Source organism: Maniola hyperantus, chromosome 7 (genome assembly GCF_902806685.2).
Source record: "Maniola hyperantus chromosome 7, iAphHyp1.2, whole genome shotgun sequence".
Lineage (NCBI taxonomy): Eukaryota > Metazoa > Arthropoda > Insecta > Lepidoptera > Nymphalidae > Maniola > Maniola hyperantus.
Window position 1 is genome coordinate 10,040,946 of NC_048542.1, and position 18,807 is coordinate 10,059,752.

Below are 18,807 nucleotides of genomic sequence, written 5' to 3' on the forward strand. Positions count from 1 at the left end.
AAATTGTAACAATTTTAAAAATAGTTTTTGTTTAATTATATTTTCGGGTTTAATAAAAAGTTGGTAACAAGCTTTATGGGTGCATGTAATACTTATGGGCATTAACATATCGTTAGCATGATTCATGGTAAGTGATTGAAGATACGTGTAATGCCATTTAGTAACATCGTTGTAATTATTACTTCATCAAGTTTGATGTCCTTGTTCCCTGCCACGTAACTAATGATCGACTGACTTCAAGGCAAGACTTCTAGGCGAGCGCGTTCCAACCTAGATCTTATCAATGCTTTAATTGGGCATGATTGGAGTCAAGGGTACATAAACCTTAATCTATGCGGCATCGTCTAGGACTGTCTCGATCGTGCCGCGTCGAGAACGGAGTCCCTTTGAAAAAGGACCCCGGATGGGTTCGAAACTAGCCGGACTTACTTCAACTAACCCGTATCAGCTACATTTATCAGCTAGAACCTACTTAACATTATGACTATAGTATGTAGTGATCTTAAATTTGAGCAACTACCAGTTTAAAAGTCCAGTATTTACAGTCCCATCCATAAATTCCGTATTCCGTTTGGAGCGATAGGCATATCAAATATGTATGGAATGGCAGCAGCTAATAGAAGAGGTATGTGAGGCAATACGTATGTGGGTTTTAAAATTTTGTGAGTTTTTTCAAAAATTAAATATTTTAGTATGCGTGATCTTTGAAATTAAAGCATCTAAATTTATTCATACTGACGACCTCTATATACTACTACTACTACTATTTACTAGACGATTCATTCTGAACAAAATCATGTTGACAAAATCATGCTATCAAAATTAGTACGGTGAGGCTGTGTATCAGATTAAAAGCAAAAACTAATTGCAGCGCGCAAAATTTTTTGTTCGAAATTACACTTTTAGTAGGAACATAGAGGTTATCGATTCATATCTATACATGACTGAAGCCTAGTGTGCTGTCTTGCAAAATATTATGCTAAGCCATGGCTAAACCGCAGAAAAGTACTCTATTCAAAATAAGTAAGTTTATAAAGAAAACTCCTGATTCACCCAGCCCAAACCCTTGGACGTAGAACGCTAAGGTTCCCTTTGTAATGTAGACAAACGGCACAAACAAAATGTTATGTAATGTATGTAACGATCATACTTAGTGCCCAAAACACGGGCACTATTACTTGCTGAATGTCTAGGCTTAGCCGTCATCTGACGCGTGGATCAGTTTTTGGGATACAACATTGATAAAATCTTTTGTGTTTGATGACCATGGGCCCAGAGTCTCAAACGCAAGTGCCGCAAATATTGTGTAGTCTTTACGCTGAGTAATTAAAATTATTTTCAGAATTTATCGCTTACTATGTTCTGATTTGGGACAACGATATTAATTATATTATTATATACCTTTACTAGGCGAAATATTCTGAGCCCCAGAATATTGTAATATCACCGCGGTAAATTATCACGCGATCCTAGATATCTTCTTACGTTTATTAAGCCCCTGTTATCGTGTTACGCTATAATAGGATATTATGTTGCCTTAATGTGTTTTGATCACAGAATACAGAATATCAACAACAATATAAGAACAAGCTTGCATCTTTACCACATCTATACAGATGTGGTAAAGATGCAAGCTTGTTCCAGTGCTGGTTTTTTTTAACCAATCTTTATTTTTATGGTACTTATACGTCAGTCCCACCGCAGCCTAAATTAAAATTTAAATCACATAAAAGAGATATTACTGCCTAATATTTCAATAACCGATTTCAAACCTGTTGACGGTACAAATTCTGTTGACGGTAGACTGAGAAAGCTTGTAAAACCACCTATTTATTAATGTTGTATATTATTTATCTAACGTTGTGTTAAGACTTGGATGCTAGTGATATTATGTGCTTTTAAAATATAATGTTTTCTGTGTGTGCTAGTTGGTTCAAATGCATAGATAAACTACAGAATAGCTCTACTCAAGAAGATAAATATTGGATCTAGTTTGATATATTCGCGTATGTTTAGAATTAGGTCTTGTTAGATATGATAACAAAATAATAAATTCCTATAAACATAGATTGTGTTACATAACTTGCATGTACCTACTTCCCTATATATTCCGGTAATTGCGTACAGCAAATATAATTAATCATAATTTGCTATCGATCGCTGTTCAATTAGATTTGCTGAAAAGGCGAGCGGCACGCATCGAGTTATAAACATAGATAAACACATAATCCAAAAAGTGTGTACCCATACCTAGTTATAAAGACTCAATGGAACTAATCCATATCCATCCTAATACTGCTAGCTTTTCACGGCCCATCCGATTAACCGATTTTGGGTTTTGGTAGGTACATAGTAAGCTTATACATCCCAGAGACAAACAGTGGCGTGCATAGGGTTTAAAGCCAGGGTAAGCAGTAGTTAGGTGAGCAAGTCAAAGAATAATGAGCATTGAGCAATTTCAACCGAGTTAACTATTTCTTGGGTAAGCAGCGCTTTTATGCCTCTATGAGTTGCACGCCACTGGAGACAAATATAGGCTACTTTTTGTCTCGGAAACCAAAGAGTTTCTACGGACATAATTTATTTGGTATTGAGATAGTTGGCATTCTGGAGACGGACAAAGGCTACTTGTGACCCCGGGTTTTAAATAAAATACCTATATTCATCCGAATTGTCATGGGCATCTCGGAAAATCTATAATTTCTACTTAAAAATGATACTTATAATCATCTCTTTTATTTTTTCACAATACCATGAGAGTTTCATTGAGTTGAGAAGATAATGATTATTATTGATATACAGGATAGACAGGCCAATTTACTTTTTATAAAAAGTACAACTGGTTTATTTTTGCCAGTCAGGCCAGGCTATGGTCGTTTTGAGGACATTATCGCCTCTATTTTATGGAAACTCTTTGGCGTTATGTCATCATGCTGCCCCTACATAATTATAGATTAAACTGATTACATTGGGTCTACTAACCAGTCAGATTTAAATCTGCGTTGTAATAGTAACCAGATATTTCCAAAACACAACAAATTAAAAGAGAGGTGAGATAAAGGTCATACAGAGGTAGGTACTCATATAATTAAGTAATAATAGCTTATAGAAATAGTAATAGATAGTAGAACATCTATTAAAAACATGAAATTTTCAGTAGGTCCCTTTGTTAAAATTTGTATGAAAGTTCCTCATTTTTGAATTTATGTTACATAAATTCAAAATTGGCAGGTATTTGGGACTTGCGTTAAAAATAAAGAAATACGTATTTTAGAACTTTTGGAAACTCTATACCCTCACCGATTTTTAAAATTCCACTCGAGCTAAGCCAGGGCGAGTCACTAGTTTGGCAAAGAAAATGAGTTATGTTTATGATGTAAACCTTGACAACAAAGGATGCCTTTAAATTTGCCGCAAAGAGCCTAGCGACTGCAGCGCTACACCCGCGCTGCGGCCGCGCATAAGTTTATCGGTCGAAATTACATGGTTTTACAAAGCAGCGCGGCTGCAGCGCTGCCTCCGGCACTTTGCCGCAACTTTGATGGCACCCTTAGTACGAGACAATAATTAGGTATCTACGTATTCTTTCATCATTCATGACGATGAACAATATCATTTCTGCAATTCCATTCATTTTGACACAGCCAGAATACCATAATTTCCAACTCAATTACAATTTATTTATAAACTCTCGCAGTAGGTACCTATAAACTTAGTTGGATTTGAATATCAAAACACGGACCACTGAAGACGAAAATTGCTTCGAACGCAGTCGTGGTATCCTATTTGTAAGTAAATTGTCTCATTTTAGATTTCTGACGTAGAGATGATGATGCTTTCTACATTCTTAGCATAATCAATGAGAAAACCCTCTACTTGTTGCACATTATCGCGGCTTTGGTAATGCTTTGTCAATGCAAAACCTGGAAAAAAGTTATCGCTAAAATTGGCCTAAAACAATAACTTATTTTACTTCGATAAATATTTTGTTAAATTAATAAAATATTTATTACTAGCTGATAGCTGATGTCCGCGACTGCATCCGCGTGGGTTTAGATTTTCAAAAATCCTATGGGAATTTGATTTTCCAGGATAAATGTAGCCCAGGTATGTCACTCTCTAGATCTCCAAAAAAGTATATTCATGTGAAAATCTGATCATTCCGTTGCTCCGTTACGATGTGATTGAATGACAAACCAATAAGCCGACAAACAAAAATACTATTGCATTCATAATATGGGTAGTGATTATTATTGTCAAAATTGCATGGAAGCTTTAAGCTGCTCACAATGTAATGAGTCTTATAGTGAAATGCAAACGAGTGATTTCGCTTACTTTTTATCCCGGGTGTATAGAGGGTTCCATGAAAAATTTTAAAAACTTAATACATGAGGACGAAGTCGCTGGCAGAAACTAGTGGCCAAATAAAGAATCAGGACGTTGCAGTGGCAAGAATGAAGTACTAGAAGAAGATGCTTCCTAATAATTTATTTATAGTCGCTCGTCGTTCGACACAAATCGCATTACGCAGATCAGTGGAGTAGAAGTTTTCCCGGAATAAAGTAATTGAGACTTGCGATATCTCATTTGCAAATAAACCACCCTTTTCCCCTTTAGATATAGTATGTACAATTCAAAACGTTGGTGGATTTCGAATATCGAAAACTTTCCTCAAACTCAGGGCAGTTCAAAATGGATACCATTGTACCCTATTTGATTGTCAATAAGTTGAATTTGTAAGATAATGATATTAGTGATAACTAAACTTAAAACTAAGCTGAGTATGAGGGTTCTAGCTGATCTGGGAAGAAATCACGTCCCGTCGTGACCACGACTCATGCAACTGGGTCGAAATATCGACAAATCAAATTTATCAAATTAATTAGATATGTACCCGTTATCTACATTATAAATAGGTATGCGAAGAAGTCCACAACAAACTCAGCAGCTTAGTGTAATATTCAAATACTACTAACTACCTCCTGTTCTGTTTTAAATCTAGATGCAAAGCTTTATCCAATCCAGTTAAAAGAAATTTTATAAAATAAATTGGTTGCATGTTCTATGCAACCAAGCTGGATGAAGAAAGTTTAGAAAGCAATATGCAGTTTATCAAACAATAAATCTAAGGATGTATATTGTTATTAAAGAAAGATTTATTTATAGACGTCTGCCGTTTGAGATAAATAACATTACGCAGATCAGTGGAGTTGAAAATTGCTTGGAATATACTTGAGATTTCTCGTTTGCGAATAAATCATCTGATTACTGCGTATTGAGTGATTATGTAACTGGAAAAGTGGAAGTAATTTAATTTATAATTTGTACCCTGAAAAGCAGCGAGTTTAGGACAAAAATATAGATTATAATTATACCTATTATCTGCTATTGTTATAAGTTTAATTGATTATATCTTTTCGGGTGAGAAATACCTAATTCAACAAGTCTAAGAATTACTAACTCAGAACTAGTAACCACGTAGCTCGACGGGTTGCGAAGCTGAAGTGGCAATGGGCAGGGCACATAGTTCGTAAAACCGATAGACGTTGGGGTCCCAACGTGCTGAAATGGCGACCTCGCACCGGAAGACGCAGTGTTAGAAGATCCCCCACGAAGTGGATGGACGACATCAGATGAGTCGCAGGGAGCCGCTGGATTCAGGCGGCGTAAGACCGTGGCGTGTGGAAGTTCCCTACAAGAGACCTATGTCCAGCTGTGGACGTCTATCGGTTGATGATGATGATGATGATGATGAAGAATTACTAACAATCTTGTTTACCATATCTGTATCATAAGTTATCTAAGTATCTTTATCATAAGTAAGTGGGAAGATTTCGGGAGGTCGAGGTTTCGATCTCTGGTAGGAACCTCTGATTTTCCAATTTATGTGCATTTTTAAGCGATGAAATATCACGTCTTGATTTAACGATGAAGGAAAACATCGCGAGGATCTGCATGCCTGAGAGTTTTCCATAATGTTCTCAAAGATATGTGAAGTTTGCTAATTCGCACTTGACCAGCGTCGTGGACTATGGCCAAACCTTTCTTATTCTGAGAGGAGACCTTTGCTAGTATATCGAGCCAGCGATGGGTCATACAATGCCAGAATCCTAAACATAATTCCTGAATGATTACAATTTTATGAACCATCGATTACGTCTACAATGTGTTTAGTTTTTATAGCTGTTACTAGCTAGCGTTGAAGCCTAGCTCTGCGTGTTTATGTGAAAATTTGCCTTATAAAAGTTTAAGTGAGTGACTGTTACACTGTTGCGTGAAGAAAACACTGAGCTAGGTACTTTACATAAACATTAATTCTATCTTTCAGTACATCTAAAACATCCACACATATTCTTTCCACACTAATATTATAAATGCGAATGTGTGAGTCTGTCTGTCTGCTATCTTTTCACGACCTAACAGTTTAACCGATTATGATGAAATTGATTACATAGTTAGCTTACATCCCAGGAAAGGATAGGTATATGCTACTTTTTATTCCGGAAAATTAAAGTTTCCACGGGATTTTTAAAAACCTAAATCCACGCGGAAGTCGCGGGCATTATCTAGTTATCTAAAAATGCGAAAATGTGTCTGTCTGTCTATCTGTCTGCTTGTCTATACGTCTGCTTGTCTATCTGCACTCATTTAATCCTTTAACGGCCCGCCCGTTGCACCGATATTGATGAAAGGTACTTATAGAGATAGCTTGCATCTTAATGATGTACATAGGTACCTGGCTACTTTTCATTCCGGAAAATCAAATAGTTCATTAATTTCTAAAAACAAAAACCCACGCGGATTAAGTCGTGGGCATCATCATAGTTTCCATATAATATGTAAATTTACTGATGTTACTCCAATTATTATGTTATCACTCCAATTTTGACTCTAACAAGATATGAAGGAATTCTTGCAGACCCTAAAAATGTAATAAGGAGCTTATATTCTTTGACAAGAGGAGTGGAACGGTTCTCAGAAATGCTATATTAGAGTAACCTCAACTTTGTGACATCATGAATAAAATGTTGCTGTAATATCTACAATTCACAGTAGGTATAGTATATATATGGAAATACCTTTCAACAGTTTTTAAATGAATACTTGCAATTTTTAAACCCGGTTTCGTTCATTCGTTAGTGGGAGTCTTACTTCTTAATGTAAAAAGATGGTTTTCGAAACTTGGAGTTCCATAGGTAAATCTAACATTAAAGTTCTAAAACCTAGCTCGCTGACTTCATGAAGCAACTTGATTTTAGCTATTTTCTGGCGTCTCCCCGCCTCATACACTGATTGCTACCTCGACCTGTCGCGTAATATACATTCGGTAGGGCGTTTCGAATCGACAGTTAAAATAATTGTCATTTTGTATGACACACATCTTTAAGCGTAGGTATATTACTTGGTATATTATGTACTTGTGTATGTATATCCATTTTAGTAACCTAGCTTCAGCTTGTTTAAACCATACCGGCCATGCGTTGATATGTCGATCAGCTAGTTTCTCATATTTTTTGTCGTGATATTCTGAAAAATAATAGATTGACAATGAAACTAGGTATTAAACTCGATTCGATTTCCTAATTGAACCAGCCTTTTAGAAGAGTTTCAAATTTTTAAGAAGCACTTACCGTCGCGGTCGTGAATTTTTAAGGCCTACTTAAGGTGTACGAGAACACCTGCCGTAAATACAGAACGAGACGCGATGAATGTTTAACTAGATGGGGTACATATCGCTTGCGCGACCGCGTGCTCTGAAATATACATAGGAGGATATCTAGACGTTGGTAATCAGGCTTGACACTTGCGATATCATATTCCTAATATCTCTGGCTTTAAACCATAGGGGCGTATAAACTAAAATGCGAATGCTTTTTGATCCCAATATTACTGAAAGACCTACTGTATATCAAAATAGTGTCAACATGAAGACCATTTGGCACAAAGTGTCAATTTTAATTCCCGGTTCGCTCGGTGGGGCGCTAAGAAGCGGCATAAAATAACTGTTATTTTGTATGGCACACCTTTATTTTTGGTTTTGCTAGGGAAAATGCACTTACGCCGCACATCCCGCCACAAAAGTGCGTATGTAGGACTCGCTGGCAGTACTCAGGATACCCACGAAAAACTAACAGTCCGTGTCATGAATAAGGCATCTCAGGATCCCGGAATTAGGTGGTTTTAGCATCTATTTCCTAAGTCGGGAGAAGGTGGGCATGGCGTCTATACTTCCAGCATAGTTTACGTCTATTTCAGTACTTTTTCACTTATGTTTGTTGCAGTAGTTTTTATCTCCTGAAAAGTAAGGCTGCAATGTAGATTTGCTCTGTTGCGGTGTGATTGAAGGACAAACCAACTATCAAATACACTTTTGCATTTATAACAATATTAGTAGTCATACACATACATGGATTTCTATTCCTTCCAAAATACAAGTATAATAAAATAATAAGTAGGTATTTTCTTCACATCCAGCAGCGATATATCGCTATTCACGGCAGGTCAGGCTTGCAATCTGTTAAGTGCTCTCCGTAGGTTACCCATGAAACTTGTGGGACTTTCATTGTAGTGAGTAACATAAACATACATATATCGTACATAGGTTGCACATAATCTCGGTAAAAGGACTTTTGTGCTTTTCCTTGCGTTAGAGAATTATGGTACTGTTTCTATTTTTATAAAGAGCAATTTCTTTGTATTGTATTAGCATTTAGTTTTATTACAAAAAGATTAAACTCTAAAAAAATCTTCCAGCTTTCCTCGAAAGTGATTCATCATCATCATCATCATCATCATCATCATCAACCAATAGACGTCCACTGCTGGACATAGGTCTCTTGTAGGGACTTCCACACGCCACGGTCTTGCGCCGCCTGGATCCTGCGGCTCCCAGCGACTCGTCTGATGTCATCCGTCCACCTAGTGGGGGGTCTTCCAACGAAAGTGATTACTCACTTTCAAAATTATGACATGGATGGAGTAGGTAGCGTAGTAGGTAGCGATGTGTTGATCATGATGATGATGGTGACGACCTATTTTAGTTTAAGGCATAGATTATATTATTACATCAAATAACTAATTGAGTCACTGATCAGGAATAGTTACATTATTTGCATTTGCATTGTAACTATTAGGGAGTGAAAATTTTTCATAATAATATTTTCATTTTCACATGAATTACAAGCGATCTTGTTTAAGTCTGTATGCGGTTTTTGATGGCAACAATCACAAAACAACCAACATAATATATTAGCATAGTAATAATTTGAAATTATAAAGCGCTGATAGCCTCGTGGTTAAGACATCGGCCGGGAACCTCCGGAGTTTGATCCCGGGCACGCACTTCTAATGTTTTGGAGTCATGTGTGTTTTAACTATTTATTACTACATCACTACCCATATTATAAATGCGAAAGTGTGTTTGTATGTTGTTTTGTTGGTTTGCCCTTCAATCACGTCGCAACGGAGCAACGGATCGCCGTGATTTTTTTGCATGGGTATAGTTTAAGACCTAGAGAGTGACATAGGCTACTTTTTATCCCGGAAAATCAAAGAGTTCCCACGAGGTTTTTAAAAACTTAAATCCACGCGTACGAAGTCGTGGGCATTATCTAGTACTCCTATATGTGAGGTTTTAGAAATCACCGTTTCGATTAAAGTTTGTAGGTATTTATAGGGAAAAATAAATACATACCTTACTCTATATCTACGAGTTATGTCTGTACATAACTCTTCAGCTTAGTGAGGTTCCCTCTGCTCATAATATAATTCTGGTAGCAACGGAATCTAGTAATACAGTGTGCGTGTCATGTGTCTGGCAGCAGGTGTTGCTGAGCCCTAAAGTCAGCTTACTGCTAAATTCCGTTTTCGAGACTACGCGACACGAATTAAATAACGTGCATACTAATATGTTTTTCGTTTTTCATGCGGGTGCTTTTCAGCTAGGTACGGCAAGTAGCTTAGCGCCTGAGATCGGACAACACATTAAAAAAAATCCGACCTCTAGACTAATTAATAGTAAATACATTCATACCTATAGTACGCGACAGGTCGAGATGACAATCGAGGTATGAGGCGGGGGGACGCCATGCACACTCGGACGTCACCCGCGCTATCCCGCACCGTGTCGGCGCGGAGGCTGTGTGAGTGAGTGGGGCGTCCCCACCCCGATTGCCATCTCGACCTGTCGCGTACTATAGATTGAGTCTGAACCAGAGTCCTGAAAGTTTTGTGATTCTCCCTCAGATTTAAATTGGTCTAGTCCTGGGTTCGAGTCCTGGGTCGGGCCAAAAATAATTAGCTAGTTTTTATTTTCAGTGGGTACCTACTAGCCCGGAGTTGGAAGTAAGCAGTTCTTCGGAGAGCACGCAAAGCCCCGACGGGTTTGCGTCTGGCGCCTGATCTCTATCTTGCTGTTGGATTTCCGTCACATGGGGCTATGAGAGTGGGGGAATAGAGAGTGTACTTGTGTTTGCGATCACACTTGTGTACTGTAATAATATTATCTTCCGCGCAGATAGCGAATCTTTGTGAAGATTGGTCGCCGTGGTCGAAATTCAGTCGGTATAGCTGACATTATTATTTTGGAGATGAGATTGAGTTTGAACAGCTTTGTAAAGGTTTTGCCACTTTAGTAGGTACCTACTACATTTTTCCTCTGAGAGACAAACGTCCCTCTAATGGCGGACGCCGAGGGAATTTGTCCGCAGTGACGTGTTGAGATGGCTGTTACGTGATCTCATCTAAGGTAACATTTAGGAATTGTTTTTTTTAGATAGGTACTACTTTGCTCTAATTTTTTTTTGTCGATAGCTAGGGATTACGTACTTTACTCTAATTTCTAGATATAAATACTATTGAAATGGCTCTTACGTGATCTCATCTTGCCTACGTTATATAATATTATAGGATTTGCCTGCAGCGAATTCAATCAAACTTAGATACAAAAATCAGAATTTCAAAATGACTTACCCGAATACAGAGTCAGTGTAGTGGAGTCTGTTATCTGGAAAAATGGAAAGTTATAATTAGACCAAAAGATGTATCTACTATATTGTACATTATTGTAAAAATATAGAAATCCGTAGGAGAATCAAGAGTAACCGACATTTATAGCTTAATATACGTGAATCTGAGGATCCTATAAACCAATAGACGGTCACAATGATGCTTGAATTATGACCCTGCATCAAATACGCAGCGTTTGAAGACCTCCTGATAAGCGGTAGACGACCAGGCTCAAGTAAGTTGTAGGTTGCTCCCTACACTGCTGGACACAAGTAGAACACAAGTAGTAACAAAAGAATGTGTTCTATGGAGATTCTCGCAAGTGAGTGATGATAGGTATGATATTAGTTTCATACAACTATCAAGTCAAAGGCTGCATTTTTGTTTTCTCGTTTGAAGAACACACAAAATAGCCACCTTCTATAGAACAGAAGTTTGAGATCGTTTCCTTTCTGCCGACAAATAATCAAAATTGAATCAGTTTTCCAGTGGAGCTTGAATACACAACGTAATTAACCAGAAAGTAATAAAACAATCAGTATTTTATAGATTTTAATCAAAAGTCTATTCAGAAAGCAATACAAACATTAAAGTTTTAAAGTGTTTAAAAGTTCAGACAATATAAGCAACTTAGCGACTTGTACCTACTAGAGACGACAACTTCGTATCTTACAAGGGGCTGGAGTTAGTTGATAGTGAAGCAGATAACATTTTAATGTGTTATCTTGTTGGTTAAACTAAATGTTCAGACCTAGTTTCATTTTAGCGCCCTGTTGAAACCTAAATAAATCTCTTTTTCTGCATTCAATTTCGACTCTCTATCATCATCGTCAACCGATAGACGTCCTCTTCTGAGCATATAGCTCTCGTGTAGGGACTAGGGACTTCCAAACGCCATGGTCTTGCGCTACCCGAGTCCAGACGGCTCCCTACGGCCCGTTTAATATCGTCTCTTTACCTGGTGGAGGTCTGCCAATGCTACGCTTCTTTCTAGAAATTTAATTTGCTAGTTTGTATGCATTTCCCATACAAGAACGGACCCCTCTAGGTGGACGGACGACATCAGATGAGTTGCAGGGACCCGCCGGATTCAGGCGGCGCAAGACCGTGGCGTGTGGAAGTCCCTACAAGAAACCTATGTCCAACAGTGGACGTCTATCGGTTGATGATGATGCAATAAGCTATGATAGCCTAATGGTTAAGGCATTCGCCTCCAAATCGGAGGGTGGGGGTTCGCGGGCATGCACCTCTAACTTTTCGGAGTTATGTGCGTTTTAAGTTGTTAAGTCCCAAATAATTATTTATTCACAATAGACGACGCATTGTTGCCATACATGCATTTCGCATAACCGGGGAATATCACGGGCTTTAACGGTGAAGGAAAACTTCGTGAGGAAACCTGCATGCCTAAGAGTTCTCCATAATGTTCTCAAAGGTGTGTGAAGTCTGCCAATCCACACTTAGCCAGCGTGGTAGACTATGGCCAAAACCCTTCTCATTCTGAGAGGAAACCCGCGCTCAGCAGTGATCCGACAATAGATTGATTATATGATGATGTAATATTATGTAATGGGGGTAATCTCCGGAACTTATTATCCGATTCTGAATAAACCTTATTTTACTGATAGCTACATTATCCAGAGTGCTATATTCTATGTACGTCACGCGGACGAAGTTGCGAGCAAAAGCTAGTCATATATAAGGTTACTTTGGTCCCTTCATTATTAATTTATCATCTAATGTTTTGGGGTTAGCTGGAGTGACGATCCACGCAGAAGTTTTCAAGTCACTCAAGCATATGGAAGTTTAAGGGAACGGTCACTGTACGAGCTATACTTTTCCCGAAACAAGATTGCGCGTGTGTGTGTGTGTGTATGTATGTAAACATTTTAGCAAATAAAACGTGATCATTTTCATTTATCAGAGAAAATTACTTAGTGTCAATTTCACATTAGGAACAAATTGGGCGTATTTACAGTTTTTGTATTGAAAACTTGCAAAACAATCAAAATTTTCGGATAAGACTTGTTTTACGTTGGTGAAATCAGCCCTTATTGTAACAAAAAATACTCATAGGTTTATAACATGCTAACATACCAATTGAAAATAAGAGAACCGCGATTCCTATTCAAGTTATTCCGTTCCTCCTAACTAGTGTTACATTAAAGTTTTATCACTAAAAATGTGTCTGTGTGAGACTTGTTTTTGCCTCTAATATTAATATTATTAATAAGAAAGGGAAGGGCATAATAAGTTTTATCCCGGGAAAACAAAAGATTCCTGTGACATATTTGTAACCTTCGCACGGAAGTAGCTGGCCAAATCGAATCATAGATTTACTTAGCTATGCTATAAATATATCGCTGCGAAAATGATTATCGAACATCAGCATAATAATTGTCAAGCAAGGATTATTATTTACGTTGGGAGTTGGGACTAAGCCGGTATTAAACTTTGGCAATTATTAAGTCACCAGCGGTGTCCAAAGTTTGATAGATGATAAGCCTGTAGGTACTTATAGTTCGGCAAGATTGAGATTTAATTATAAATACTTTATTTTGATTATGACTTTGATGGATAGAAATTTCATGAATTCTGAAAATAGGTTAATAATTATGTTTTTAAAACTCACAATCAATTAAGTAGGTGATGTTTTAAGCCTACCTATATGTCTGTCTGTAAATTATTTACTCCCAAACGTATAAATTAAACGATTTCAACGTTTCAGTTTATGTTGGACTATAGACCACCTGAGGGTAACTTTCAGCTTTTATAAAATAACGAAGGTCTGCCACGCGCTGTCTCTCTCTATTACTTTCTTCATCTTTTCCGTTTACCGACGAGATATAAACACATAGTAAGTATTTCCAGACGGTTTAATATTAACGTTCTTTGTTCGATATCGTATATTCCCCATATACAATAGACACTAAATACTGTTGAGGACATGGCAGTTTTCATTAATACGCAGCTAACACAATGCGCGCTTCACTAATGATCGTGATATACTGCCATTGTTCGCCGCTAATGAGATAGTAGGTATGTGATTCTTCCACACCTGTCCGGGTCAATGGACTTATAAATTAATAGCCGTATAAACTGATTTTTAGGCTTAATTTTTAATTTGTGGTCATAACTGTCGTTTAGTGATGACGCAGAGTGCAGGCAAAGATAGAAGTGGAATAACTTGGGATCTGTAGATATGATATTATTTTTTATTTAACCTGTACCAATCAGTACTGAAGCGGCGTTCTTCCATAAAATCTCTTCAAAAGTCAAAAGTCAAATCGTTGGGTACCTACTATAGTAATTTAGGTATTGATGATCACTTGCTGAATTTGCAAAAAAATGATGTAGTGGTGATAATTATTAATTGAGTAAACTTAAAACTACGAGGGTTTCATACGCGACCAGGTCTTAAAAGTTAAATCAGAAACCAAAACTGTAAATCACTTGGCGACACGGTTATGACAGTGGGTGATAAGTGAAACTCTCTGAAAACAGAATCTTGAAGTCTAAATCGCTTGGCGGCATGTAATTGCCAGTTGGTGGTAATTGGTAACATCTAGCAGAATCTTCCCACCAGTTGTCGCATCGGCCCGCCACCTATAAGCCTCTGTGTCTCGCACTCTTAACTCTCCCGTAGTAAAATTTGATCCATGAAATTAAGAGCTACTCTAAATAAGCCCAGTTTATAGTCCTTTGGGGAACAATACATAATAATTGAAAGAGGAAAGGTACCTAAAAACGAGTATAAAAAGCGTGTAAAAAGCGTTTCCTACCTCATCAAAAAGCTAAAATTTAAAGCAAATAGACAAGGTGATTTATTATGGCAACGTTTGGCAAAAGGGCGCAAACCAATAGTTCTATTACACAAGCATAAGAAGTATAAGAAGACAGTCGGACAGTCTAACACCACAGTTTGACAGGTACATTGTGACAATCGCAATCCCCTCTGATTGGTTTTTTATTTTTTTTATTTTTTTTATTGATGCTTGACACTTTTGTTTTTTTATTGATTAAAATGTCGCAGCTAAAATAAGCAGACATAAAAAGCTAATCATAACAATTGCGATTGTAGCAAAGTAGATACCTAATCACAATTTTCTTGCTAAAGTCTCTGGACTGCACCAACTATTTTATAGTCTGCGACAGGTCGAGATGGCAATCGGGGAGGGAACGCCCCGCACACCCGCACAGTCCTCACTCCTCGCGCTAACCCTGTGCGAGTGAGCGCGGGTTACGTGCGGGTGTGCGGGGCGTCCCCCCGCCTCATACCCCTATTACCATCTCAACCTGTCGCGTACTATAGCTGTTATATTCCCGACATATTATGTAATCGCTTATGACGTACCAGCTTGTATTGTTACATCAAAAAGTTGCCTAGACTGAAAGTGTCTATCTCAAGAAGGAGAGGCAAATGATAAGTTTATAGGTTATAATATAATACAATGGTTTTATTCCAACGAGTACGAAGAAGTCCATAATAATATTATATACATTTTCAATATATTTTATTTTAATTAAATCCCTCACTAGATAGTCCGATGAAGCGACATAAAGGACAGTAGTTGGAAAGCACAGCTGGTATTTCCCGATTTCAATTTCCTGTCTATTTCCGTGCGCATGTGTTCTACACACGCGTCAATGTGTTCGTTCACTATATTTATGTGTATAGCTACTGGAAAACCGGATATTTGGCGGTCATAGGTTTGGCGTTTCATACAGAGGCTATTAAAAGCGGACCAAAATGGCTATTTTAATAGTGTAAAATAAACAAGTAAAATACATAAGTAAATATAAAAGAATTTACAAATAAATAAATAAAAATCTTTTTTATTCGAATAAACTTTTACAAGTACTTTCGAATAGTCGGATGCATCTACCACTGGTTCGGAATGCCTTTCCTACCGAGAAGAACCAGCAAGCAAAATATGCGCATTGTATTATTAGTCCATCTCCTGAGGAAGCTCTAGTGTCGGAAGTTCTTTGCTTTTCCCGCATGTTTAGCAGTGGGAGGGCTAGTGGAGCATAACGCGTAGTGCACGTTGTACCATACAGATTTTTCAGATATTCGAGGGGATTGTATATGCATTCTAGACAACAGGTAATCATACAAAACTGTAAATACTTACTACCTTTATTTTAAAAAACATTACAGAATATTAAAAAAACCCCTTTATTCGAGCTCTACACCAGATGCTCAAAACTCTTCCCTACAAAAACAAACAGAGTCGTAAAACAAACATACTCATTACTCATCTATCCTTAAAGCGTGATAGAGAGAGAGCCAGCGCGTGCCAGACCTTCGTTATTTTAAAAAACCGAAAATTTTGGCAAGCTATGGGAGTGTCGTGTAGTGGCAACCCCCTGCCCCACCGCCAAGGCACCCTTAAGCTTTAAAACTTTAAGGATGTCTGGAAAAGGGTTGCCATGATGATAAGTGTCTGGCAATGCATGACGTGATTTCTAATACCTACTATTCTGAAGAAATTATAAAAAAATAGACTTTATACTTTGAATTAAGATTTTTTGCACCTTTATTACCTGTTATCTCCCAAAGTCACCATGATCTATCAAACAGCCAAACAAACGTTCCTCCAAGTGTTGGGGACAATACGCAGAGAAACTTTTAGCTTTAATAAAATAACGAAGGTCTGGCACGCGCTGGCTCTTAGTTCAAAAGTAGTATTAAATATAAGTCTAGACCGAAGCCCTTCATCATAAAATATGCACACTCAGCATACGTAAACACTATCAACAAATATGGCGTAATTAGAGAAATTTACTTGGGATGGAGGGCCATTAAATATGCGGATGTAAATACGTTAAGCGTGCTCCTTGATTGTGTTTGCGTGGGCATTGTTTACAAAATAATCTAAAACGTGAAGTTTGCAAAATTTGTTATGCTAATTCGAAGTCGAGTTGATAGTTTCGTTTATGTTTACACACCCACATACCACGATAAGAATATTCTCAAAATGTTAATTTAATAATACGTAGGTAGTTATATTATTATTATGGGTATTTTTACTTATTATAAAGTTTAAATTGCGATATCAGGTCTAAACTAAGAACACAGAGTCAAACAAATATTATCATGCAAATGAAGTTGTGAAAAAAGCTATAGTGTTTAAATAAAATCTTCAATTAAACTTTTATTATTTGTTGTTATAGCGGCAATGGAAATACAAATTCTGCGCATGAAAATTTCAACTCTACCTATTACGGTGCACAATATACACCCCGCTGACAGACAGACAGAAGAACGGATGGACAGTGGAGGCTAGTAATAAGGTCTTGTTGGCAGCCTTCGTGGCTCAGAGCTCAGAATAATAAATATAACGTTTAATCCAATACCCGCCTGTTCCGCAGCCTCATCCTATATCCATATATTTGCCTCTCGCAAATTGTCACTCCAGCGTACGCCTTAACAAGGCAGTACACTGCCACGACGACTAAGGGAATACAGAATCACACGAACTAGATAGATACGTACTCTCAGTACATAAATAAAGCCTGCTACGATAGTAGGATCGGTAATTTCATTATGCGAGTAGGTAAACGAGTAGTTGAGTAGGTGTGTGGCGGAGATGTGGCGAGGACACATGTCGATACGTTTGATTCACTCCATTGTAATATTATAAGCGAAACTCCCACGAAAACTGAGGGAATACAGAGTCACATGAACAATATATCTACGAACTCTTAGTACATAAATGAAGCCTGCAACGACAGCAGGACAGGTAACTTTGTTATACGAGTCAGTTTTCGTCTTCGACGCAATATTATGTCCACTCTGGTACCTAATATATAGGTATTTTCTAGTTCTTTATTTATTATTTATTTATATATTCACAACTTATTGTGTTTTTTCAATGTTTACTTTGTGTTGTGTGCAATAAAGTGTCAATAAATAAATAAAAATAAAACTTAAAACTATCATTACAGGCTAACCTAATGCGAAGTTAACTTATATATTATTTATATCTACTTATTACCTATTACATACTTTTTACTATTTACAACTAACTGACTTTAACTTAAATAACCCTACTTTATTTAAAAACTTAACAAAAACGTTGTGGCCCTTATGAACTCGCCCAGTGAGCAGCTGAACAGGTCGATGTGTTCAGCGACCGAGTTGAGCGTGCAAGTCGCGGGCGTACGTTTCTAGGTTCTAGTATTCTAGTTCAGGGTTCTGTCAACTTAAAATTGACAAAATCCACTATTTACGTGAATTTACGCCGTGTCACTGCTGTACATGGACGTTGGACCATCGATAAGATAAATATAAGTTAATACCACACACGTTGGATACACAGCATACAAGTTGGTTTCAGGTAAAAAGTGCTCTGGGGAATCTGGGGATGTCTTTGTCCATAGATATTGTTCTTTCATACAGCACTAGGCTATTCTGTATCACGAAATGCTGAAGGTCCAACCAAACATAGCAGGATAGAGACCGTCGCCACCGCGCATTATTTTGTCATTGTCGGTAATCATAATCATTTATTTGCTGATTGTAGGTAAATACATAATTAGTTACTACAATAATATAGTTTCGTCACTTTCGAGTATCTGCCATACTATAGGCGTCAAATATACTCGAAAGGACTATGGACGTCAATTGAACTAAGCATCTCCAAATAATAGCCTCGATAGCTCAACCGGTAATGGAGTGGACAGAAAGGTCGACGGTTCAAACCCCGCCCGTTGCACTATTGCCGTACCTACTCCTAGCACAAGCTTGACGCTTAGTTGGAGAGGTAAAGGGAATATTAGGCATTTAACATGGCT

At 37.6% G+C, this 18,807-nt stretch overlaps 1 protein-coding gene across 4 annotated transcripts in view; it reads right to left on the reverse strand.

The window, feature by feature from the left end:
• Window positions 1–18,807, reverse strand: part of LOC117983484 (cell adhesion molecule Dscam2-like) — a 157,599-nt gene that overhangs the window by 39,747 nt on the left and 99,045 nt on the right. For 3 of the 4 annotated variants that reach the window (XR_011236924.1, XR_011236923.1, XM_034970051.2), the window contains exon 7: window positions 10,972–11,005. Coding sequence is in view for 1 of the 4 variants with exons in the window: in XM_034970051.2 (XP_034825942.2) it covers window positions 10,972–11,005 (34 nt within the window). In the remaining 3 variants the exon portion in view is untranslated. Of the gene's footprint in view, window positions 1–10,971; window positions 11,006–18,807 lie in introns of those variants that run through there. The other variant, XR_011236925.1, reaches the window with a different exon arrangement.